The sequence below is a fragment of the Salmo salar genome, chromosome ssa14, assembly GCF_905237065.1.
Source record: "Salmo salar chromosome ssa14, Ssal_v3.1, whole genome shotgun sequence".
Classification (NCBI taxonomy): domain Eukaryota; kingdom Metazoa; phylum Chordata; class Actinopteri; order Salmoniformes; family Salmonidae; genus Salmo; species Salmo salar.
Genome location: NC_059455.1, coordinates 44,185,238 through 44,210,523, shown reverse-complemented (window position 1 = coordinate 44,210,523; position 25,286 = coordinate 44,185,238). Strand labels below are relative to the sequence as shown.

At 45.3% G+C, this 25,286-nt stretch overlaps 1 protein-coding gene across 2 annotated transcripts in view; it reads left to right on the top strand.

Annotated features, from left to right (window-relative positions):
- LOC106569614 (unconventional myosin-IXb) overlaps positions 1–25,286 on the top strand; it is a 61,288-nt gene that overhangs the window by 21,936 nt on the left and 14,066 nt on the right. Inside the window, exons 6-25 of one of the 2 annotated variants that reach the window (XM_014141154.2) lie at positions 1,051–1,151; positions 6,114–6,237; positions 7,076–7,165; positions 8,076–8,192; positions 9,957–10,091; positions 10,538–10,659; positions 11,125–11,266; positions 11,632–11,821; positions 13,198–13,276; positions 14,278–14,364; positions 16,112–16,151; positions 16,523–16,645; positions 17,255–17,335; positions 17,509–17,619; positions 17,889–18,011; positions 18,265–18,414; positions 19,100–19,257; positions 19,374–19,661; positions 20,375–20,554; positions 22,041–22,104. In XM_014141154.2, the coding sequence (XP_013996629.2) occupies positions 1,051–1,151; positions 6,114–6,237; positions 7,076–7,165; positions 8,076–8,192; positions 9,957–10,091; positions 10,538–10,659; positions 11,125–11,266; positions 11,632–11,821; positions 13,198–13,276; positions 14,278–14,364; positions 16,112–16,151; positions 16,523–16,645; positions 17,255–17,335; positions 17,509–17,619; positions 17,889–18,011; positions 18,265–18,414; positions 19,100–19,257; positions 19,374–19,661; positions 20,375–20,554; positions 22,041–22,104 (2,505 nt within the window). The remainder of the gene's footprint in view (positions 1–1,050; positions 1,152–6,113; positions 6,238–7,075; positions 7,166–8,075; positions 8,193–9,956; positions 10,092–10,537; positions 10,660–11,124; positions 11,267–11,631; positions 11,822–13,197; positions 13,277–14,277; positions 14,365–16,111; positions 16,152–16,522; positions 16,646–17,254; positions 17,336–17,508; positions 17,620–17,888; positions 18,012–18,264; positions 18,415–19,099; positions 19,258–19,373; positions 19,662–20,374; positions 20,555–22,040; positions 22,105–25,286) is intronic. The other variant, XM_014141155.2, reaches the window with a different exon arrangement.

Sequence of the window (25,286 nt, the reverse complement as noted above, 5' to 3'; positions counted from 1 at the left end):
GAGTCCGGAGTATAAATATATATAGAATGTTTTGTTAAAATGTTTTGCAATTGACTGCCATAGCCCCAAATAAAACAAGGAAACATTGGCTGTAAATACATACTTTTTGCCACATGGTTGGGGTCATGAGAATTTTCAGATATCAAAATGGGGTTGTGTACTAAAGCAGTTTGGGAACCCCTGTCCTAATGGGTTATGCACCCCAATGGAAACCCTGGCGCACACACACACACTGAGCCTGAAAACAACACGTACCTCCAACAGCTACACTGTCAGTCACACACACTCTCCTCTCTCTCTTTCTCTATCACTCACACACTCTCTCCTCTCGCTCTCTCTCTTTCTCTCACTCACACACTCTCTCCTCTCTCTCTTTCTCTATCACTCACACACTCTCTCCGCTCGCTCGCTCTCTCTCTTTCTCTCACTCACACACTCTCTCCTCTCTCTCTTTCTCTCACTTACACACTCTCTCCTCTCGCTCGCCCTCTCTCTTTCTCTCACTCACACACACTCTCCTCTCTCTCTTTCTCTATCACTCACACTCTCTCCTCTCGCTCGCTCTCTCTTTCTCTCACTCACACACTCCCTCCTCTCTCTCTCTCTTTCTCTCACTCACACACTCTCTCCTCTCTCTTTCTCTCACTCACACACTCTCTCTTTCTCTCACTCACACACTCTCTCTTTCTCTCACTCACACACTCTCTCTTTCTCTCACTCACACTCTCTCTTTCTCTCACTCACACACTCTCTCTTTCTCTTTCTCTCACTCACACTCTCTTTCTCTATCACTCACACACTCTCTCCTCTCGCTCGCTCTTTCTCTCACTCACTCACACTCTCTCCTCTCTCTCTTTCTCTCACTCACTCACTCACTCACTCTCTCCTCTCTCTCTCTTTCTTTCTCTCTCACTCACACACTCCCTCCTCTCTCTCTTTCTCTCTCTCACTCACACACTCTCTCCTTTCTCTCACTCACACACTCTCTCCTCTCTCATTCTCTCACTCACACACACTCACCTCTCTCTCTTGCTCTGTTTCACTTTGCAGGAGGACTTTAATTTAGAAGATGCTGAGGACCTCAGGCGTGAGTTCAAGAGGCTTCATCAGGCCATGGAGATGGTGGGATTCCTGGTCCCCACCAAGAAACAGTACGTATGGGTACTGTAGGGTTACAGATCGAGGGAGACGGAGATAGAGGTGGACAGAGAGAGAGAGAGAGAGAGAGAGCGAAAGATCCCTAAAAAACAATTTATTATAGCTCAGAAACCCTCTGTTCTTTAACATCTCCTGTACCATGCTCCATGTCTTCAGCCTAGATCTGATCGTTTTCCTGAAGAGTTGGTATCATACCTCGTGTCTCATTGAACTAAAACAATATGCCTGTAACAGCACACCACTCTCCAGTAATTCCTCCTCTCTCCCATTAGCCGCAGCAGCTTAGAGCTGGTCAGACGTAGCAGGGGGAAATGCAGGGAGCATTACAGTAGTGGGAATCTGATGTTGACCTCAGGGCCTGGCATGCGTGGGAGAGAGAACCAGTATAACTCAGTTACTCACCCGTTAGGGGTGTATCTCTAGTATAACCCAGTTACTCACCTGTTCGAGGTGTATCACTAGTAACTCACCTGTTAGAGGTGTATCTAGTTACTCACCTGTTAGAGGTGTATCTCTAGTTACTCACCTGTTAGAGGTGTATCTCTAGTTACTCACCTGTTAGAGGTGTATCTCTAGTTACTCACCTGTTAGAGGTGTATCTCTAGTTACTCACCTGTTAGAGGTGTATCTCTAGTTACTCACCTGTTAGAGGTGTATCTCTAGTAACTCACCTGTTAGAGGTGTATCGCTATGTAATTATATTCTAGCTCGTGACGTGACTACCATTAATGTGATGACTGTTATTTTAACAAATCAATTAACTATTGTTTTCAATTATTACGAGATTAAATGAATCATGTAACAATTTAACTCATTAGCAATCTTGGGGCACCACGGAAAAAGTTTGTTTTAATGAGTTACCGTTTTCCTAATTAACTCTGAATATATCGTTATCCTATTAGTTATCCATTAATTATTATTACCTCGTATCAGTCTTATTCTGAACGTCGTTGACTTCAAATCTGCACCCTAGTCTAAATGATGATTCAGCGATACACATTGGATTAATTATTTATTTACTAACTAACTAAATAATCACACATAAATACATAAACACACACTCAGGATAGATTATACATTGATTACTAACATAATGCAATGAAAGGTCCCTAGTGGACTAACCCAATATGATGGCTTGGTACACAATGAAAAGGGAGGGGCATGTAAGGAGAGGGAGAGACAGAGTCAACTTGTTGTACATACATGTGGAAGTTATGCTCATGGGAATATGAATACTTTGCACATGAACGACCGCTCATTCAAAAATAATTGCAATGCATATATATATTTACGCGTGTATGTCTTTGTCATCTCTCTGTTGAAATCGCCCGGTCCGTCTGTGGAGAGTAGTTCGACAGAAGTCTCTGATTGTGTATGTCTCTGGTTGTCCACCAGAGGTCACAATGTCCTCAGTTGTAGAAGTAGACTTTCTTTGTTCTGGAAGTGTTCGTTAGAATGGATACATCAGATGTTCCAATGGTCGTTGGACAAGATCTTCCGTGTGTCTTTGGTCAAAGTACTAGACTACTTAACATGCAGAGCTGCAGGTGGTGTCTTAGTCTAGTCTTCTTCCCTCGTCGAGTTACAGAGGGGTGTTGTAGTTTTAGACCATTTGTCATGAATTCAGCTCATGCTGCACATTTACTGGTCTAATAGTTTTAAACCATTTCACACACCAGTAGCACCCTGGCAATGTACTGGTCTATATTTAAATTGCAACCATTTCAACATGTAGCCACCGCTCCACGTTTTCTGGTTTCTATGGTTGATTATTCAGTGTATAGCTAGAGCCACTCTACACACCGGCAGCAACCCGGCATGTGGTCTAATGAAAATTTCGTTAGCAGTCCTTTTATGCCTTTTCCTTGGAGGGCGGTTCCATCACGTTGCCACAATGTCTGTGCTCACGTGGGCATGGTTACTGACTTGAAAAACAATTAGCTCATTTAGAAGGCTAAAATCACATTTAGTCTTCTCACAAATAGTTTCACATTTAATCATATCAGTTCCACAACATTTAGATGTAAATCTGATAACTGGGACGTATACATTTGTAGAGTTACTGTTATTTAGTTATACCGTCCTGATGATATCACAAAACAACAACTGATTTGACATGATTATTGTTTGGAGCCCCATCAACCATTTCTCACATCATTTACGTTAGAAATATTGTTTCAATGTCCAACCTTTTGATGTTAAAGTTTAGGGGCAGAGTCTCTCTCTCTCTCGCTCTCTCTCTACACACAAAGGATTTTTGACTTCTCCATACTGCAGTGCAGAGAGAGAGTTTATGACCGGTCATTAAAGTCATAGGACCGGGCCACTCCCCCCCCCTCTCTGGTGGGAGAGAGGGGTCTCTTTGATCCTCACCCAGGAGGGAAATTCATGATACTCGTAAACTATTATGTTTTGCGTGAATGAATGTCCTGTATGTATGGTACCCTAGGAATGAGGATGATTTAGTAACCTATACCACTACCCAGTAGGGATTCATATTATACCGAAAATCTACCAAGTTTCAATACACGGAATAATTCGTAATTATACAGAGAGTCCTTGGAAATACCCAAAAAATCGGAAGTTGTCACGACTCTGTGTAGGAACGGACCAAGGCGCAGCGTGAATATTGTTCCACATATTTTATTATAATGTGAAACTATGCAAGACATACAATAAACCATAAACAAAACAACAAACCGCGACGAAGAGGTGCTACATGCACTAACTCAAAATAATCTCCCACAAACAAAGGTGGGAAAAACAACTACTTAAATATGATCCCCAATTAGAGACAATGATGACCAGCTGCCTCTAATAGGGGATCATCCAACAAACAAAAAAAACATAGAAAAACAGAAACTAGAACCAAACAACATAGAAAAATAAAACTAGAATAAACCCCCCCAGTCACGCCCTGACCTATTCTAGCATAGAAAATAAGAGCTCTCTATGGTCAGGACGTGACAGAAGTGCCCTTTTTAAAGTGTTTAAAACAAAGAAATAGTCACTATGCCAGGGTTCTCTCCAAATAAGAGGGGTGCTGCGCCACCTTGTCGGCTTGGCTGTGTCACCATCTAAAGATTTCAGAGAAAATTAAACTGACATTTAGTAATGATAGAGTAACTATCTCTGATCGGCAATGACATTGTTGTGAATTTTGGAAAAGGCCATTCCAATTTTTTGGGGGGCGTTATTATGTTCCTAAGCCTACTGCTGAAATGCGCAGAATTAATTATCTCGACACAGAGGACGTACAGAACACACCCAGAGTATAGCATAGTCGAATCATACAAACTTTGTAACAGCAGTCAAACGAAAGTTAAATGACCAAAGTAGCTTAGCTTGCCAGATAACCTCCTTCAACAAATGACAGAATATCTCTTATTTTGCAACATCTAGTTGATGATTATACAGACAGCAGATCAGCTCATGAATAACGGGGAGATGAAGAGAGTTTAAATATCAAAGTATCTTAACAGGGACCAACTCTGTTTTAAAAAAAGATCCATATCTATTCCCATACCGTTTGTTGATCAAACCTTCTCTACTGAAGTACAAGACAGCGCAGAGAAGTGGGGGAAATTTTATTGCGGCATTTTGCCATGCATTTAGCGATTACAGAATAAAGTTAGGCATTTTCCTGCGAGACAGGAGTCAGGACTTTGGCTTTCAATGGGATTGGGACTGGATAGGAAAATAGCAAAGGCTCTATGACAGGAGAAGATAGAATTTTCCCTCATGCCTCTCTGATTTGTTAACAGACTTCATGTCTGTGACAGATCTCTATGTAGTGAATTGTGCATATAGGCCTGTCAAATGTGTGACTGTCTGAAGAGTCACAATGGCAGCTCAGAGAAACATGTTATTTTATAGCCTATACTGTACGGGTTTCCTGTAGGGCTTATTTACTGTATTTGCATCGCGTGTGCAGTCCGGCGGTGTCAATTATGCTTCTGCTTTGAATTTATGGCCACTGTGTGTGAAGTAAATACGCTAGGCTAAAGGTTTCCATGACAACCTGTTTGCATAATGTGTTTTATTTTTAACAATTTTTTTGTGACGTGGAATTGCATTAGTGTGACATTGGAGGGAAGATTTGGTAATTTCCCAGGTCTTTGTCATTTACATTTTTTAAGGAAATGTGAAGTGTTCCCGGGACAGTCTCGGGATCCCGGTTACCCATGTTAATCCCTACTAGCCAGTGAGAGTAATAATCCAGGGGTATTGTGTTTAGTATGCTGTTGTGCAGCCTATGCTCTGTAATCCAGGGGTATTGTGTTTAGTATGCTGTTGTGCAGCCTATGCTCTGTAATCCAGGGGTATTGTGTTTAGTAGGCTGTTGTGCAGCCTATGCTCTGTAATCCAGGGGTATTGTGTTTAGTAGGCTGTTGTGCAGCCTATGCTCTGTAATCCAGGGGTATTGTGTTTAGTATGCTGTTGTGCAGCCTATGCTCTGTAATCCAGGGGTATTGTGTTTAGTAGGCTGTTGTGCAGCCTATGCTCTGTAATCCAGGGGTATTGTGTTTAGTAGGCTGTTATGCAGCCTATGCTCTGTAATCCAGGGGTATTGTGTTTAGTATGCTGTTGTGCAGCCTATGCTCTGTAATCCAGGGGTATTGTGTTTAGTATGCTGTTGTGCAGCCTATGCTCTGTAATCCTGGGCACGTATTCACAAAGCCTTTCAGAGCAGGAGTGCTGATCATTATTATTTAAAAGGCAAAACAGATCATAGATCAGCATTCCTACTCTGTCATGCTTTGTAAATATGGGCCCAGGTGTATCGCGCAGCCCAGGTGTATCGCGCAGCCCAGGTGTATCGCGCAGCCCAGGTGTATCGCGCAGCCCAGGTGTATCGCGCAGCCCAGGTGTATCGCGCAGCCCAGGTGTATCGCGCAGCCCAGGTGTATCGCGCAGCCCAGGTGTATCGTGACCTAACCGTGTGTTATTTTTAGGATCTTCTCTGTGCTCTCTGCCATCCTGTACCTGGGCAACGTGACGTACAGCCAATCCGAAGACGGCCAGGGGCTGGAGGCGGGGCCAGCAGATGTCCTCTCTACCCTGTCTGACCTGCTGAAGGTAGAGCAATACATCTTGTTATTTTGGGGATTTTGTGTATTGTCAATTTATGACTATTTTAAATTGTCAAATAATGAATTAATTCAGCATTAGCTGTTATTGATACTACATAATGGGGCCTTATTGAATTTGAAAATAAACCAATAAATCAATCAATATATTTGTCTCGCCTGCCCAAGCTAGAGCAATCAATCTGTCAATCAATATATTTATTGTCCAGTCAATCAATTTCTTCATTATATCACCTGCTCAAGCTAAAGGACCACCTGTACACACTATGCTCTGTTCCTATAGGTCAAACAGCTGACAGTCTGCTCTGTTCCTATAGGTCAAACAGCTGACAGGCTGCTCTCTTCCTATAGGTCAAACAGCTGACAGTCTGCTCTGTTCCTATAGGTCAAACAGCTGACAGGCTGCTCTGTTCCTATAGGTCAAACAGCTGACAGTCTGCTCTGTTCCTATAGGTCAAACAGCTGACAGGCTTCTCTGTTCCTATAGGTCAAACAGCTGACAGGCTTCTCTGTTCCTATAGGTCAAACAGCTGACAGGCTGCTCTGTTCCTATAGGTCAAACAGCTGACAGGCTGCTCTGTTCCTATAGGTCAAACAGCTGACAGGCTGCTCTGTTCCTATAGGTCAAACAGCTGACAGGCTGCTCTGTTCCTATAGGTCAAACAGCTGACAGGCTGCTCTGTTCCTATAGGTCAAACAGCTGACAGGCTGCTCTGTTCCTATAGGTCAAACAGCTGACAGGCTGCTCTGTTCCTATAGGTCAAACAGCTGACAGGCTGCTCTGTTCCTATAGGTCAAACAGCTGACAGTCTGCTCTGTTCCTATAGGTCAAACAGGAGTTGCTGGTGGAGGCTTTGACTAAGAGGAAACAAATGACGGCCAAGAACACCGTAGTTCTACACTACACTCTCGAGGAGGTAGGGGTTCGAACATCACATGACAGGGGAAACTCCAATCTGTTCCTATAGCTACCACCTGAAGATTTGTGACATGCCATTTAGCAGAGAATTTTATCCAAACTGACTTAGTCATGCGTGGATACACTCAGGTCATGTATGGGCAGAGAAACTTATGTAGCTCTTGTTAGCTTGGCAGCCCTTTTTGTGGTGTTATCCTATAGGCTGTAAGTGTTTTGATTGTCCTTCCTAGACTGTAACTATATTGTTGTTGTTGTCCTTCCTAGACTGTAACTATAGTGTTGTTGTTGTCCTTCCTAGACTGTAACTATATTGTTGTTGTTGTCCTTCCTAGACTGTAACTATAGTGTTGTTGTTGTCCTTCCTAGACTGTAACTATAGTGTTGTTGTTGTCCTTCCTAGACTGAAACTATAGTGTTGTTGTTGTCCTTCCTAGACTGTAACTATAGTGTTGTTGTTGTCCTTCCTAGACTGTAACTATATTGTTGTTGTTGTCCTTCCTAGACTGTAACTATATTGTTGTTGTTGTCCTTCCTAGACTGTAACTATATTGTTGTTGTTGTCCTTCCTAGACTGTAACTATATTGTTGTTGTTGTCCTTCCTAGGCTGTAACTATATTGTTGTTGTTGTCCTTCCTAGGCTGTAACTATATTGTTGTTGTTGTCCTTCCTAGGCTGTAACTATTGTTGTTGTTGTCCTTCCTAGGCTGTAACTATGTTGTTGTTGTTGTCCTTCCTAGGCTGTAACTATATTGTTGTTGTTGTCCTTCCTAGACTGTAATTATGCTGTTGTTGTCCTTCCTAGGCTGTAACTATAGTGTTGTTGTTGTCCTTCCTAGACTGTAACTATATTGTTGTTGTTGTTGTTGTCCTACCTAGGCTGTAACTATATTGTTGTTGTCCTACCTAGGCTGTGACAGCACGGGACTCGATGGCCAAGTCTCTGTACAGCTCTCTGTTTGATTGGATCATCCTGCACATCAACCACGCTCTGCTCAACAGACGAGACATGGTGGAGGCCGTCTCTGTAAGACAACCCGTCACTGTCCTAACCCAGAGACAACCTGTCACTGTCCTAACCCAGAGACAACCTGTCACTGTCCTAACCCAGAGACAACCTGTCACTGTCCTAACCCAGAGACAACCTGTCACTGTCCTAACCCAGAGACAACCTGTCACTGTCCTTACCCAGAGGCAACCCGTCACTGTCCTAACCCAGAGACCACTTGTCACTGTCCTAACCCAGAGACCACCTGTCACTGTCCTAGCCCAGAGACCACCTGTCACTGTCCTAACCCAGAGACAACCTGTCACTGTCCTAACCCAGAGACAACCTGTCACTGTCCTAACCCAGAGACAACCTGTCACTGTCCTAACCCAGAGACAACCTGTCACTGTCCTAACCCAGAGACAACCTGTCACTGTCCTAACCCAGAGACAACCTGTCACTGTCCTAACCCAGAGACAACCTGTCACTGTCCTAACCCAGAGACAACCTGTCACTGTCCTAACCCAGAGACAACCTGTCACTGTCCTAACCCAGAGACAACCTGTCACTGTCCTAACCCAGAGACAACCTGTCACTGTCCTAACCCAGAGACAACCTGTCACTGTCCTAACCCAGAGACAACCTGTCACTGTCCTAACCCAGAGACAACCTGTCACTGTCCTAACCCAGAGACAACCTGTCACTGTCCTAACCCAGAGACAACCTGTCACTGTCCTAACCCAGAGACAACCTGTCACTGTCCTTACCCAGAGACAACCTGTCACTGTCCTAACCCAGAGACAACCCGTCACTGTCCTAACCCAGAGACAACCCGTCACTGTCCTTACCCAGAGGCAACCCGTCACTGTCCTAACCCAGAGACCACTTGTCACTGTCCTAACCCAGAGACAACCTGTCACTGTACTAGCCCAGAGACCACTTGTCACTGTCCTAACCCAGAGACAACCTGTCACTGTCCTAACCCAGAGACAACCTGTCACTGTCCTAACCCAGAGGCAACCTGTCACTGTCCTAACCCAGAGGCAACCTGTCACTGTCCTAACCCAGAGGCAACCTGTCACTGTCCTAACCCAGAGACAACCTGTCACTGTCCTAACCCAGAGACAACCTGTCACTGTCCTAACCCAGAGACAACCTGTCACTGTCCTTACCCAGAGACAACCTGTCACTGTCCTTACCCAGAGACAACCTGTCACTGTCCCTACCCAGAGGCAACCTGTCACTGTCCCTACCCAGAGGCAACCTGTCACTGTCCTTACCCAGAGGCAACCTGTCACTGTCCTTACCCAGAGGCAACCTGTCACTGTCCTTACCCAGAGGCAACCTGTCACTGTCCTTACCCAGAGGCAACCTGTCACTGTCCTTACCCAGAGGCAACCTGTCACTGGCCTAACCCAGAGGCAACCTGTCACTGGCCTTACCCAGAGGCAACCTGTCACTGGCCTAACCCAGAGGCAACCTGTCACTGGCCTAACCCAGAGGCAACCTGTCACTGGCCTAACCCAGAGGCAACCTGTCACTGGCCTAACCCTAACCCTTTTCGCTTCACATTCTGTAACTATCACTTCCAGTCAAAAGCGCTACGCCACCATTTGTTTGACAAACTTTCAATGCAGTTTAAAATGAAGTATTAGTAAGATAAAGTGGTACAGAAGTACTGCTGTGTGACACACGGCCCAGGGGAGGAGAAATATCATCACAACGGAGTCATGACAGAATTCAGCTCAATCAATTGCATTTCAAATATTAATGTTCAGAATGTCACTGTTTGTTTTGTTCCAGTGTTTGTCTATAGGTATCCTGGATATATTTGGTTTTGAGGACTTCCAGACGAACAGCTTTGAACAGTTGTGTATTAACTACGCCAACGAGAAAGTTCACTATTACTTCCACCAGCACGTCTTCACGCTGGAGCAGGTGAATTGAATACACTACTAGTAAACTCTTTACCACACCCCTTAAAGGGTACGTTAATGTAAAGTGTTTTCCCCTTGGTGATCAATAAAGCATCGATCTATTTGTCTACTTATCCATCCATCTATTCACCCATTCATCCATTCATCCCTTCACTCGTCCATCCACCCATTCATCCCTTCACTCGTCCAGCCACCCATTCATCCCTTCACTCGTCCAGCCACCCATTCATCCCTTCACTCGTCCAGCCACCCATTCATCCCTTCACTCGTCCATCTACCCATTCATCCCTTCACTCGTCCATCTACCCATTCATCCCTTCACTCGTCCATCCACCCATTCATCCCTTTACTCGTCCATCCACCCATTCATCCCTTCACTCGTCCATCTACCCATTCATCCCTTCACTCGTCCATCTACCCGTTAATTTCTTCATCCATGTATTCCAGGAGGAGTACCAGGCAGAAGGGATCAGCTGGAGTCCCATTAACTACAAAGACAACCTGGGCTGTATCCATCTGATCAGCCAGAAACCCACTGGACTGTTCCACATACTGGATGAGGAGAGCAAGTAGGTCTAGAAGGAGGGCCCAGAGTTTTACCCTGCAACTCTGGGCCCAGAGTTTTACCCTGCAACTCTGGGCCCAGAGTTTTACCCTGCAACTCTGGGCCCAGAGTTTTTACCCCTGCAACTCTGGGCCCAGAGTTTTTACCCTGCAACTCTGGGCCCAGAGTTTTTACCCTGCAACTCTGGGCCCAGAGTTTTTACCCTGCAACTCTGGGCCCAGAGTTTTACCAGTCAGGTCACATGGTTGTATCTCAATAGGCTGTAGTTACATCCTCTCCTTGTTTTAAACATTTATCAGCACTGATCTAGAGGAAGTGGACAGGTGAAAAGAAGCTTACTGGTTTGGCTTCCTATCTAGCTTTTTACCTTCCTAGGTATTTTCAGTTCAGTATTGAGTGGATATTCATTTATCAGTCTATCCACTGTCCTTTTTTTTCTGTCCCCGTCTCTCTCTCTCCATGTCCGCAGTCTCTCCCAGTCCACAGACAACATCCTGTTGGAGAAGTTCAAGCAGCTGCATCATGATAACCCGTACTTTGTCCCCACCGCAGTGATGGAACCAGCCTTCATCATACAACACTTTACTGGGACCATCAAGTACCAGGTTAAGGTAGGGATATAAACCAATGATGTACGTACTGTACATAAACATGAATATTTATGTCATGTAGTAGTACAGCTCTGTCTACACGTGACACTACCAACTGCCCTTCTCTTAACCCTCTCTCTCTCTTCTCTTCCCCTTCCTCCCTCTCTCCCCTCTTCATCTTCCCCCCTCCCCTCTCTTCTCCCCCCCTCCCCTCTCTCTTCTCCCCCCTTCCTCCCTCTCTCCCCTCTTCCTCTTCCTCCCTCTCTCCCCTCTTCCTCTTCCTCCCTCTCTCCCCTCTTCCTCTTCCTCCCTCTCTCCCCTCTTCCCCCCTCCCCTCTCTCTCCTCCCCTCTTCACCCCCTCCCTCTCTCTCTTCCTCTCTGTCAGGATTTCCGGGAGAAGAACACGGACCACGTGCGTCCGGAGATCGTGTCGTTACTACGCAGCAGTCAGCGGGCGTTCATGCGTCAGCTGATCGGGTCAGATCCTGTGGCCTTTTTCCGATGGGGAATCCTCCGATCCACCATACACATCATAGCAGTCTTCAAGGAGGCCGGGCGCCGCCGGGCAGCCGCAGGTACACTGCTTTTTAAGGACATTTACCCTCTCTCCTTGACCTGTCCAATCAGAGCTTTTCAGGGCTTTTCTTCATGACATGAACCAAGCCAGGGAAAGCTCTGGGCCATATTCATTAGCGTATAAGTAGCCTATAACTGTAATTGGCCGACAGTTTATTTTTCCTGGTCAGGTTGAGATGTGACTTGCCACACTAACGTATGGAGATGATGAGGATGATGGTTAACATGTTGAGGATGGTGGTTAACATGATGATGAGGGTGGTTAACATGATGATGAGGGTGGTTAACGTGATGATGATGGTTAACGTGATGATGAGGATGATGGTTAACATGATGATGAGGATGATGGTTAACATGATGATGAGGATGATGGTTAACATGATGATGAGGATGATGATGATGATGATGATGATGATGATGGTTAACATGATGATGATGATGATGATGGTTAACATGATGATGATGATGATGGTTAACATGATGATGATGATGATGATGATGGTTAACATGATGATGATGGTTAACATGATGATGAGGATGATGGTTAACATGATGATGATGAGGATGATGGTTAACATGATGATGGTGAGGATGATGGTTAACATGATGATGATGATGAGGATGGTTAACATGATGATGATGATGATGGTTAACATGATGATGGTTAACATGTTGATGATGATGAGGATGGTTAACATGATGATGGTTAACATGTTGATGATGATGAGGATGGTTAACATGATGATGGTTAACATGTTGATGATGATGAGGATGGTTAACATGATGATGGTTAACATGTTGATGATGATGAGGATGGTTAACATGATGATGGTTAACATGTTGATGATGATGAGGATGGTTAACATGATGATGGTGAGGAGGGTTAACATGATGATGGTGAGGATGATTAACATGTTGATGATGAGGATGGTTAACATGATGATGGTGATGATGAGGATGGTTAACGTGATGGTGATGATGAGGATGGTTAACGTGATGATGATGATGAGAATGGTGACGAGGATGGTTAACATGATGATGGTTAACATGATGAAGATGATGATGAGGATGTTAACATGATGAAGATGATGAGGATGGTTAACATGATGAGGATGGTTAACGTTATGATGGTGATGATGAGGATGGTTAACATGATGATGATGATGAGGATGATGGTGAGGATGGTTAACATGATGGTGAGGATGATGAGGATGGTTAACATGATGATGAGGATGATGGTGAGGATGATGGTTAACTTGATGTTGAGGATGATGGTTAAGATGATGAAGATGATGGTTAACATGATGATGAGGATGATGGTTAACATGATGAAGATGGTTAACATGGAGAGGCCTTTGTTCTGTGTACTCTACAGCGCTGGTGAAGCCCACCTCCTGTCGCATTACAGGGGAACTGAAGAGGAGACCCATCTTGGCTCGACAGAGACTGGCCAGGTAGGAGAGAGTTACCCGTTGCCCCAGGGTGGTAGGAGAGACTTACCAGTTGCCCCAGGGTGGTAGGAGAGACTTACCAGTTACCCCAGTGGTAGTAGGAGATAGTTACCAGTTACCCCAGGGTGGTAGGAGAGAGTTACCAGTTACCCCAGGGTGGTAGGAGAGAGTTACCAGATACCCCAGGGTGGTAGGAGAGAGATACCAGATACCCCAGGGTGGTAGGAGAGAGTTACCAGATACCCCAGGGTGGTTGGAGAGAGTTACCAGATACCCCAGGGTGGTAGGAGAGACTTACCAGATACCCCAGGGTGGTAGGAGAGACTTACCAGATACCTCAGGGTGGTAGGAGAGAGTTACCAGATACCCCAGGGTGGTAAGAGAGAGTTACCAGTTACCCCAGGGTGGTAGGAGAGACTTACCAGTTACTCCAGGGTGGTAGGAGAGACTTACCAGATACCCCAGGGTGGAAGGAGAGCGTTACCAGTTACCCCAGGGTGGAAGGAGAGAGTTACCAGTTACCCCAGGGTGGTAGGAGAGAGTTACCAGATACCCCAGGGTGGTAGGAGAGAGTTACCAGTTACCCCAGGGTGGTAGGAGAGCGTTACCAGTTACCCCAGGGTGGAAGGAGAGAGTTACCAGTTACCCCAGGGTGGTAGGAGAGAGTTACCAGTTACCCCAGGGTGGTAGGAGAGAGTTACCAGTTACGCCAGGGTGGTGGGAGAGAGTTACCACGTACGCCAGGGTTGTGGGAGAGAGTTACCACGTACGCCAGGGTGGTGGGAGAGACTTACCACGTACCCCAGGGTGGTGGGAGAGACTTACCACGTACCCCAGGGTGGTGGGAGAGACTTACCACGTACCCCAGGGTGGTGGGAGAGACTTGCCACGTACCCCAGGGATGGCTAATCCTATCCACAGAGGACTGGTGTGGATGCAGGCTTCTGTTCCAGCCAAGCAGTAACACACCTGATTCAACTAAAGTAATCCTTCTCCATCCACAGCTCCCGGCTGGACTTCTCATTTGACCGGTCTGATGACCACCCTCTGGAGGTGTTAGAGGACATTTTTGTCAGCTATGAGAACAGGAAGTAAGTGGGAATGGTGTGAATGCAGGACTCAGGTTGTTGATGGAATGTTACATACTGTACTGCGTACATTTTGAACTTCAGTATTTTCAAAAAGAACCCTGCTGAAAGCTAGTCTGCTGTAACCAAGTCTATCATTGTCCAGACGTAAATACAGTTGCCTTCAGAAAGTATTCACACCCCTTGATGTTTTTCCACATTTTGTTTTTACAAAGTGGAATTCAAATAGATTTAACTGTTCTTTTTTTAATGATCTACACTAAATACTCTGTCATGTCAAAGTGGAGGAACAAAAAATAAAAAAATACATAAAATAAAGCACCAATATCTTGATTTAGATAAGTATTCAACCCCCTGAGTTAATACGTGTTAGAATCACCTTTGGTGGCGATTACAGCTGGGATTCTTTCTGGGTAAGTTTCTGAGTGCTTTCCACATCTGGAATGTGCAACATTTGGCCATTTTATTATTTTCACAATTTTTCAAGCTCTGTCAAATTGGTGGTTGATCATTGCAAGACAATTATTTTCCTATTTTTTAAGTCAAAACTGTAACTCGACCACTCAGGAACATTCACTGTCTTCTTGATAAGCAACTCTATTGTAGTTTTGGCCTTGTGTTTTAGGTTACTGTCCTTCTGAAAGGTGAATTAATCTCCCAGTGTCTGGTGGAAAGCAGACTGAACCAGGTTTTCCTCTAGGATTTTGCCTGCGCTTAACTCCATTCCATTAATTTTTTTTATCCTGAAAAACTCCCCAGTCCTTACCGATTACAACATGATGCAGCCACCACTATACTTGAAAATATGGAGAGTGGTACTCAGTAATGTGTTGTATTGGATTTGGCCAAAACATAAGACTTTGTATTCAGGACAAATAGTTTATTCTTTTGCCAATTGTTTTGCAGTAGTACTTTAATGCCTTGTTGTAAACAGGATGCATGTTTTAGAATATTTTGATTGTGTACAGGCTATCTTCTTTTCAGTCTGTCATTTAGGTTAGTATTGTGGTGTAACTACAATGTTGACGCATCCTCAGTTTCCTCCTATCACAGCCATTAAACTCTAACTGTTTTATAGTCACCATTGGCCTCATGGTGAAATCCCTGAACGGTTTCCTTCCTCTCCGGCAACTGAGTTATGAAGGACGCCTGTATCTTTGTAGTGACTGGGTGTATTGATACACCATCCAAGGTGTAATTAATAACTTCACCATGCTCAAAGGGATATTCAATGTCGGCCTCTTTTAAAAAAATATATATATATTCTTTACAAGGCACTGAAAAACCTCCCTGGTCTTTGTGGTTGAATCTGTGTTTGAAATTCACTGCTTGACTGACGGCACCTTAAAGATAATTGTATGTGTGGGGTACAGAGATGAGGTAGTCATTCAAACTTATTATGTGACTTGTTAAGCAAATTTTTACTGCTGAACTTATTTAGGCTTGCCATCACAAAGGTGTTGAGTACTTATTGACTCAAGACTTTTCACCTTTTCATTTTTTTATTAATTTGTAAACATTTCTAAAAACAAAATTCCACTTTAACATTGTGTGTGTGTGTGTGTGCGGCCAGTGACATAAAAAATATAAATGTAATCAATACTAAAATTCAGACTGTCGCACAACAAAATGTGGAAAAAGTCAAGGGCTGGGAATACTTTCTGAAGGCGCTGTATTTACTGGTCCTTGTCCTCCATCTTTGGCTGTGAGACACAGTCTCCCACCATCTCTCTGTCTTCTCTCCCCATAGAAAGACCAAAGGCAGCAAGCGCAAACAGCTCATTCCCAAGGTAATGTATTAGTAGTTGACGTTATCAAAAAGGGATTTATTGGGTCGTTCTATGGGTTTATATTACTGCACTTTTACCTAGGGACAGGAGTTTTTCCTGGTATGGTTCATGGTATGGTAACCATATTACAACACTATGTCATTGCAGTGCAGGTGTGATTGGATTTGATTGATTTGATTAATTTGATTCAAATCAAGCTTTATTTATTTTTTGGTTGGTTGAGTTTGAGTTTATTTTATTTTTACAGGGACAGTGCACATTAATCAACGTTTCAGTAAAAGTGCCGGTTTTAGCCAGCCGGCTAATTTTCAACCGCAGTCCCTGGGCAGGTTGGTTGATTGATTGATTGATTGACGTGTGTTGTTCCACAGAATCTGATGAACTCCCGGTCCCTGAAGCACATAGTGGGTCTGACGTGTCACGGCCTCACCCCCCGCTCTCTGCTCCACCCACACCAGAGGAAGAAACCGTCCAGTATCAGCGCTCAGTTCCAGGTCTGCTTCCCCAACACAGACAAGCAGGCACACACACTCACTCACACACACGCAGGCACACTCACTCACTCACACACACGCAGGCACACTCACTCACTCACACACACGCAGGCACACTCATTCACTCACACACACACAGGCACACTCACTCACTCACTCACTCACACACACACAGGCACACTCACTCACTCACACAGGCACACTCACTCACTCACACAGGCACACTCACTCACTCACTCACTCACTCACTCACTCACTCACTCACTCACTCACTCACTCACTCACTCACTCACTCACACACAGACAAGCAGGCACACTCACTCACTCACTCACTCAGACACACTCACACTCACACACACTCACACACACAAAGGCACACTCACTCTCAGGCACACTCACTCACACACAGACACACTCACTCACTCACTCACACACAGACACTCACTCACACGCACACACACACCCCTACCAGCCTGATCAGAATAGAGTAGCGTTTTGTGTGTGTGTGTATCACTTCAAGTCCATTAAAGATCACTAATGGGAGCAGAAAATGGCGAGTGGCGCCTCCGTTAACTCAGCTGACTGGCGTGATGCGATGTTGTTCTGCAGGCGTCTCTCAATAAGCTGCTGGAGACTGTGGGGAGAGCAGAGCCTTTCTTCATTCACTGTATTCGTTCCAATGCTGAGAAGGTAGGATCACATGTTTGCTGTTACGTAGGATGATAGTGTTTTACACACTGGTCATTTAGCAGGCGCTGATATCCTGAGAGACCTACGGTCAGTTTTGATGAGAGAATTTGTATCACTTTAATGCATTTACTGATGTAACTGTACGTGCGTGTGTGTGTGTGTGTTCCTTGTAGAAGGAGATGCTGTTTGACGACGCTCTAGTTTTACAGCAGATGAGGTACACGGGCATGTTGGAGACGGTACGCATCAGGAAGTCTGGCTACAATGCCAAGTTCACCTTCACGGTAGGCTACACCAAATGAATGAGCAAACGTCTAACTCTGACCTAATACATGAACGGTACCGAACCACTAATAGCACAGATACTAAGCCATCAGATCTCTCATGCCGCTGCCGTTCTCTAAAACAAACCTTTTTGAGGTTTTGAAAGCTGGATATTAAGTGTGGATAAAAGCAAACCCTGATTGTCTAAGGTAATGCCTATTGTTTTTTTGAGTCATTTTGATAACAGATGGCCATGTTAGATGAAGTGATTGATTGTGTGTTGATGTAGGAGTTCCTAGAGAAGTTTAAGGTGTTGCTGCCTAAAGAAGCCACCTCGGCACCGAAAGACATAGCTAACCTGCTGCAGAAGATGGGCCTGGGACAGAGCACATACCAGATTGGGAAAACTAAGGTAACACTTCTTGTCCCCATATATAAACATCATAACACTAACACTAAATAAATGCATTTTATTTGTATAGCGCTTTTCAAGAACGGAAAGTACTTTACATATCCCAAATGACGACATCACGACGACATCATCATAACGACATCACAACAACATAACAACATTCAAGTAGCCAAGGAGGACTAAATAAAATGTAAAAAAATCCAACAGTAAAAGGGAAACGAGTCCAGTCTAAATGTCTTCATCCCTCCCCCAGGTGTTCCTAAAGGAGAGGGAGAGGCAGCATCTGCAGGACACCCTGAACAAGGAAGTAATGCGTCACATCGTCATCCTCCAGCGCTGGTTCAGGGCCTGTCTGATCAGGAGACACTTCCTCTGCAAGAAAGATGCTGCCATCAGAATACAGGTTGGTGCCTATATGGTAGAGACCATGATCATTCATGTAGCTATGGAAACCATGATCATACAGGTAGCTATGGAAACCATGGTCATACAGGTAACTATGGAAACCATGATCATACTATGGCAGAAACCATGGTCATACAGGCAGCTATGGCAGAAACCATGGTCATACAGGTAGCTATGGCAGAAACCATGGTCATACAGGTAGCTATGGCAGAAACCATGGTCATACAGGTAGCTATGGCAGAAACCATGGTCATACAGGTAGCTATGGCAGAAACCATGGTCATACAGGCAGCTATGGCAGAAACCATGGTCATACAGGTAGCTATGGCAGAAACCGTGATCACACAGGTAGCTGTGGAAACCACGGTCATACAGGCAGCTATGGCAGAAACCATGATCATACAGGTAGCTATGGAAACCATGACCATACAGGTAGCTATGGAAACCATGACCATACAGGTAGCTATTTCTTTAAACCACAATGTGTACAGGGCCTGTCCCAGGACTTGTAAAATGGTATTGTATTTGAGTATTTCCAGAGAGCGCTGTATGATAAATTCTCCCTGGGTTATGTCCCTGTGTGATAGGGTAAGATTCATGTTTTTTGTACAATGGTGCAGCTACTGTGTCCTAGCTGAATTTCCCCAGAGAGACAATAAAGTTGATCTCATCTTCTCCTATAGCGATGTTGGCTGGCGTTCCGAGCGGACAATAGGTGCCTTGCAGCCACAGTGATCCAGGCGGCATGGAGAGGTTCTCAGGAGAGGACAGACTACTTGAGAATGAGGAACAGCGTCAAGAAAATGCAGGCACTGATCAGGAACAAACAAGGTCCAAACAGGTACTAAGACTTTATGTATTTTTCTAACTTACTAATGGACAATAAAAGTTGTAGAACTTTAAACTTCAGGGCCCTGAGTTTAACTGACCAGGACAAATGTCTGACCCTACTTCTAGCACCAAGGCTGAGGGAGAGAAGCCCACCACGCCTCCCCAACTCCCGCCCAAAACGCAGTCCAAGCACCAGCACCAAACCCAGCACCAGAGAAGCCTGGAGAGGACGGAGCTGAGGAGGAGGCAGCACAGTGAGGAACACGGTCCCAACAGAAGCCCCGGGACAGGCCCAGAAGTCAGTGGACAGAAGGCCGCCCAGAGGAACACTGAGACGGAGAAGAGAGAGGGAAGAGGCTCTCCACCTCCCTTCAACAGACCTCTCTCCTTCCCGCTAGACGCCAAGGCTGGCAGGTACTGTATGTTTCACTTCCATTCCTCACCTCTCTCCCGCTCTACCCATTCTTCACCACTTACCTCTCCACTGTGGTAGCTGATGTGTGATGAGCTTTCAGGCACTAGCATTCTTACTTTGATACCTACGCACCTGTAGCATACACTATTTGGCAAGAAGGACATTTTAAGAGCGCAGACAGCCACCCATCATTTCTATAAGCTTTAAGGCACAAAATGGCTGCCATGGCATCATTCAGGTGGGTGTCGGCTACATATTGGTAGAGGATGAGTGAGCTCTCATCCCCACCACCAATACAATGTAAAGAGCTTTGAGCACCTGCTGGAAAAGTGGTATATAAATATATTATTACACAATGTAAACTGAATGCTGATTGGCTGACAGCCATGGTATATCAGACCGTATACCACGGGTATGACAAAACATTTATTTTTAATTACATTTGTAACCAGTTTATAATAGCAATAAGGCACCTCAGGGGTTCATGTTATATGGCTAATATACCATGGCACTCCGCGTTGCGTCGTGCAAAGGTTGGCCCTTAGCCGTGGTATATTGGCCATATACCACACCCCCTTGGGTCTTACTGCTTAAATGTAAAGAGCTTTGAGCACCTGCTGGAAAAGTGGTATATAAATGTATTATTATACAATGTAAAGTGCTTTGCTAGCTGGAAAAGCACTATAAAAATCCATCTGATGTTTTTTAACAGGGATGGAGAGGGGGAGTCAACCAGCCCCTCCCACCACACAGGCTCACTGAAGCGCTGCTCCACCTTGGAGGACAGTAAGAAGCGTGCTGAGGGATGGAATGTGAGCAGGAGGGAGGGAGGACACCAGGAAGACTCCTGCCCTGAGGTCCAGCGCCCCAGGAATATGGAGGGGTTGCTGCGGTATGTTATGTTATGTTAGGATAATGATATGTCATGTTACGAGAATGATATGTCATGTTACGATAATGATATGTCATGTTACGATAATGATATGTCATGATAATGACATGTCATGTTACAATAATGTTATGTCATGATACGATAATGTTACGATAATGATAATAACATGTCATGTTACGATAATGATAATGACATGTCATGTTACGATAATGTTATGTCATGATACGATAATGTTATGTCATGTTATGATAATGTTATATCATGTTACGATAATGATATGTCCAGTGGTGTAGTGGAAAGAGTAAACGGGATTTACGTACTTTTTGAAAATTTTGTTTACCCAGCTTTTGCGGAAAAAGGCTTTGCCAGTACAGCGAGCGGTGCTTTATTCACCGCGAACTGCGATCAGCGTTTACCCACCTGTTTTCTTACCACTACGTCACTGGTTATGTCATGTTTTAGTATTTCTCTCAACTGTACCTGTTAGGATCTTTTCAATGTCCTCTCGATATGATCTTGAATCAGTAGCCAGATATACACTCAGTGGCCAGTTTATTAGGTACACCCAACTAGTACCGGATCGGACCCCCCCTTTGCCTCCAGAACAGCCTGAATTCTTTGGGGAATGGAAATGTTGCTCAATTGGTATCAAGGGACCTAACGTGTGCCATGGAAACATTCCCCACACCATTACATTACCACCACGAGCCTGTACCGTTGACACCAGGCAGGATGGGTCCATGGACACATGCTGCTTACGCCAAATCCTGACTCTTCCATCAGCATGACGCAATAGGAACTGGGATTTTTCGGACCGGGCAATGTTTTTCCACTCCTCAATTGTCCATTGGTGGTGTTTGCGTGCCCACTGGAGCCACTTCTTAGCTGATAGGAGTGGAACCCTGTGTAGTCGTCTGCTGCAATAGCCAATCTGTGACAAAGATCGACAAGTTGTGCGTTCCGAGATAGAATTCTGCACACCACTGTTATACTGCGCCATTATTTGCCTGTTTGTGGCCCGCCTCTTAGCTTGAACGATTCTTGCCATTCTCTTTCGACCTGTCATCAACGAGCTGTTTTCACCACAGGACTGGATGGTTTTTGTTTGTCGCACCATTCTTGGTAAACCCTAGACACTGTCGTGCGTGAAAAGCCCAGGAGGACGGACGTTTCTGAGATACTGGAACTGGCGCTCCCGGCACCGTCAAACATACCACGCTCAATGTCGCTTAGGTCTCTCGTTTTGCCCATTCTAACATTCAAGTTGAACAGTAACTGAAAGCCTCTATGACTGTCTGCCTGCGTTATATAGCATGCCACGGCCACGTGACTCACTGTCTGTAGGAGCGAACTATTTTTGTGAACGGGTGGTGTACCTAATAAACTGGCCACTGAGTTATCCCATTCTCTGATTTTATCTTTCATCAATATCTTATAGATATTTCTTGAATTTTAACAGATTTCACATTTCTCTCTGAAAACTCAGGAACTCTGGGTCGGTGTCAGACAGCTCTCCCTTCGCTACTGAGGTACTGTTTTCTCATTCTGAGGTACTGTTTTCCCATACTGTCATAACTCTACTCCCGTTACACTATTACGTCACATCTCTGCATATCACATATCACAAAAATGTAGGACAAAACACACATCACGACAAGAGACACCACAACACTGCGTAAAGAGGGACACCACAACACTGCGTAAAGAGGGACACCACAACACTGCGTAAAGAGGGACACCACAACACTGCGTAAAGAGGGACACCACAACACTGCGTAAAGAGGGACACCACAACACTGCGTAAAGAGGGACACCACAACACTGCGTAAAGAGGGACACCACAACATGGCATAGCACATCTCTACAACTCACATCTCTAGATATCACATCTCTACAACTGAGGTGCTGCTACATTACATGTCACACCTACACAGGGAGCTAAGATAATACGTAAAGGGCTACTGTATGTGAAGTGTCATGTCTAAACATGCTACTGATGTTGACACACCCATGGATGGATAGATCCCACTCTTCAGCCGGTCAGTAGGATGGATAAATCCCACTCTTCAGCTGGTCAGTAGGATGGATAAATCCCACTCTTCAGCTGGTCAGTAGGATGGATAGATCCCACTCTTCAGCTGGTCAGTAGGATGGATAGATCCCACTCTTCGGCTGGTCAGTAGGATGGATAGATCCCACTCCTCGGCTGGTCAGTAGGATGGATAGATCCCACTCCTCGGCTGGTCAGTAGTATGGATAGATCCCACTCCTCGGCTGGTCAGTAGGATGGATAGATCCCACTCCTCGGCTGGTCAGTAGTATGGATAGATCCCACTCCTCGGCTGGTCAGTAGGATGGATAGATCCCACTCCTCGGCTGGTCAGTAGGATGGATAGATCCCACTCTTCAGCTGGTCAGTAGGATGGATAGATCCCACTCTTCAGCTGGTCAGTAGGATGGATAGATCCCACTCTTCAGAAAACAAACATTCTTATTGGCAGTTGACCAGGCTACCTCCTCTCCTGCGTTTCTTTGAAAATATATTTCCTGTTTTGTTCCTACTGTTCACAGCCCTGTGACAGTGAGGGATCTCTGTCCCTCACCTTACTTCATCCGTGCTTCTTGACCTCTCCTGACCATCATAGGTCAAGGTGCACTACCGCAAGCAACCCAAGCACAATCAGGGGTTAGCCTGCGCCCGCAACGTGTTGATGCTTAACCTTGGGGGTTTCCAGGAGAATGAGTTTTTGGAGTTACTCCCTCCCCCTCAATGGGATGGGCCAGTCCAGCCAATCAGCAGTCGACGTCCATCCTCGTAAACTCCGGGTCCAGGGACCAACCGGCCTGAGTCTATGGAATACTACTACGGGCCCTGGCACACTGTCTCTGTTCATTTTTACATTTACATTTTAGTCATTTAGCAGACGCTCTTATCCAGTGCGACTTACAGTAGTGAATGCATACATTTCATACATTTTTTTTTTCCGTACTGGTCCCCCTTGGGAATCGAACCCACAACCCTGGCGTTGCAAACACCATGCTCTACCAACTGAGCCACACGGGACTGTTCCTGTGCAGGCTTTGTGTATGTCTCTACAGACATATCCTGTCACTACTGCAGCTGAACGGGTCTGCAGTGTTCTGCACTCTGCAAGGACCTACTTCTACAACTGCAGGCTGCTCTTCTGCAGACTAGAGAAACAGAACAGTGGCCAGTCACAACCATCTCCTGCCAGGTTGCCATCTAAATACGCACAGTGGCTGTTTCTGGCTTCTTCTTTTTTTTCACAATGTTGAGACAATGTCAGTCAATCTGTGTATACTTTACATTCCAGCACTAGTAGCCCAAAGATAGTTGGGGCTAGCTCTGTAGTTGTTGTTGCTGCTGCTGTTGAGTCTGTCCTCTTGTTGGCCTCACATCTGTGAAGGTGAAAGTGTTTCAAGCTGATCTTAGGAATTAATTAATTATGTTGTCTTGGAAATAATACTATGGGTTCCTACCAATCCCAGAATAATCACTCATATCCTACCTGGATGAATAAAGGGCATAAACAACGAAAGTAGTAGATACTTTGGTTATTGTTAATTACAGCAAAAAGGTCACAAGTCATGTGGCGGTTAGACTGTGGATTGGTGGTGCATGCATTGTCTGGAAGGTGTTTCCACCATATTCATTTACCCCAGTCCATTCCTGGGAGAGGGGACTATGAGAGCTCTCTTTAGGGAGAAGGAAGGGGGAGGAGAGACTGAGAGCTCTCTGTAGGGAGGAGGAAGGGGGAGAGACTATGAGAGCTCTCTGTAGGGAGGAGGAAGGGGGCAGAGAGACTGTATTAGAGCTCTCTGTAGGGAGGAGGAAGGGGGCAGAGAGACTGTATTAGAGCTCTCTGTAGGGAGGAGGAAGGGAGAGGAGAGACTGTATTAGAGCTCTCTGTAGGGAGAAGGAAGGGGGAGGAGAGACTGAGCTCTCTGTAGGGAGGAGGAAGGGGGCGGAGAGACTGTATTAGAGCTCTCTGTAGGGAGGAGGAAGGGGGAGGAGAGACTGTATTAGAGCTCTCTGTAGGGAGGAGGAAGGGGGAGGAGAGACTGTATTAGAGCTCTCTGTAGGGAGAGGGAAGGGGGAGGAAAGACTGTATTAGAGCTCTCTGTAGGGAGAAGGAAGGGGGAGGAAAGACTGTATTAGAGCTCTCTGTAGGCAGAAGGAAGGGGGGAGGAAAGACTGTATTAGAGCTCTCTGTAGGGAGAAGGAAGGGGGAGGAAAGACTGTATTAGAGCTCTCTGTAGGCAGAAGGAAGGGGGAGGAAAGACTGTATTAGAGCTCTCTGTAGGGAGAAGGAAGGGGGAGGAGAGACTGTATTAGAGCTCTCTTCAGGGAGAGGGAAGGGGGAGGAAAGACTGTATTGTGCTAAGGATGTGGTGGCTGCTGCAGGCTAACTAACTAACTCTGGTGTTGCCGGGCCTGGGATGTATGTGCTACTACTACCCCTATAGATGCTGGGGAAAGGGGATGATCTGAAAACAAACTTCTCTGTTCTTAAAGTGATAGTGCAACATTTTGCACTAAAACCCATTTTCAACTGATCCTTGACAAAATGTTGCACTGTCTTAATAGTTTCCTTTCTAGGCACCAACACTCCTCACGTGTTACCTGTTAATAACGGCCCACCTGATTGGCCCCCAGCATGGTTGTGTTGTCTCATGTCATACATTCTCAGATGTTCAGTAATTTAGTTTT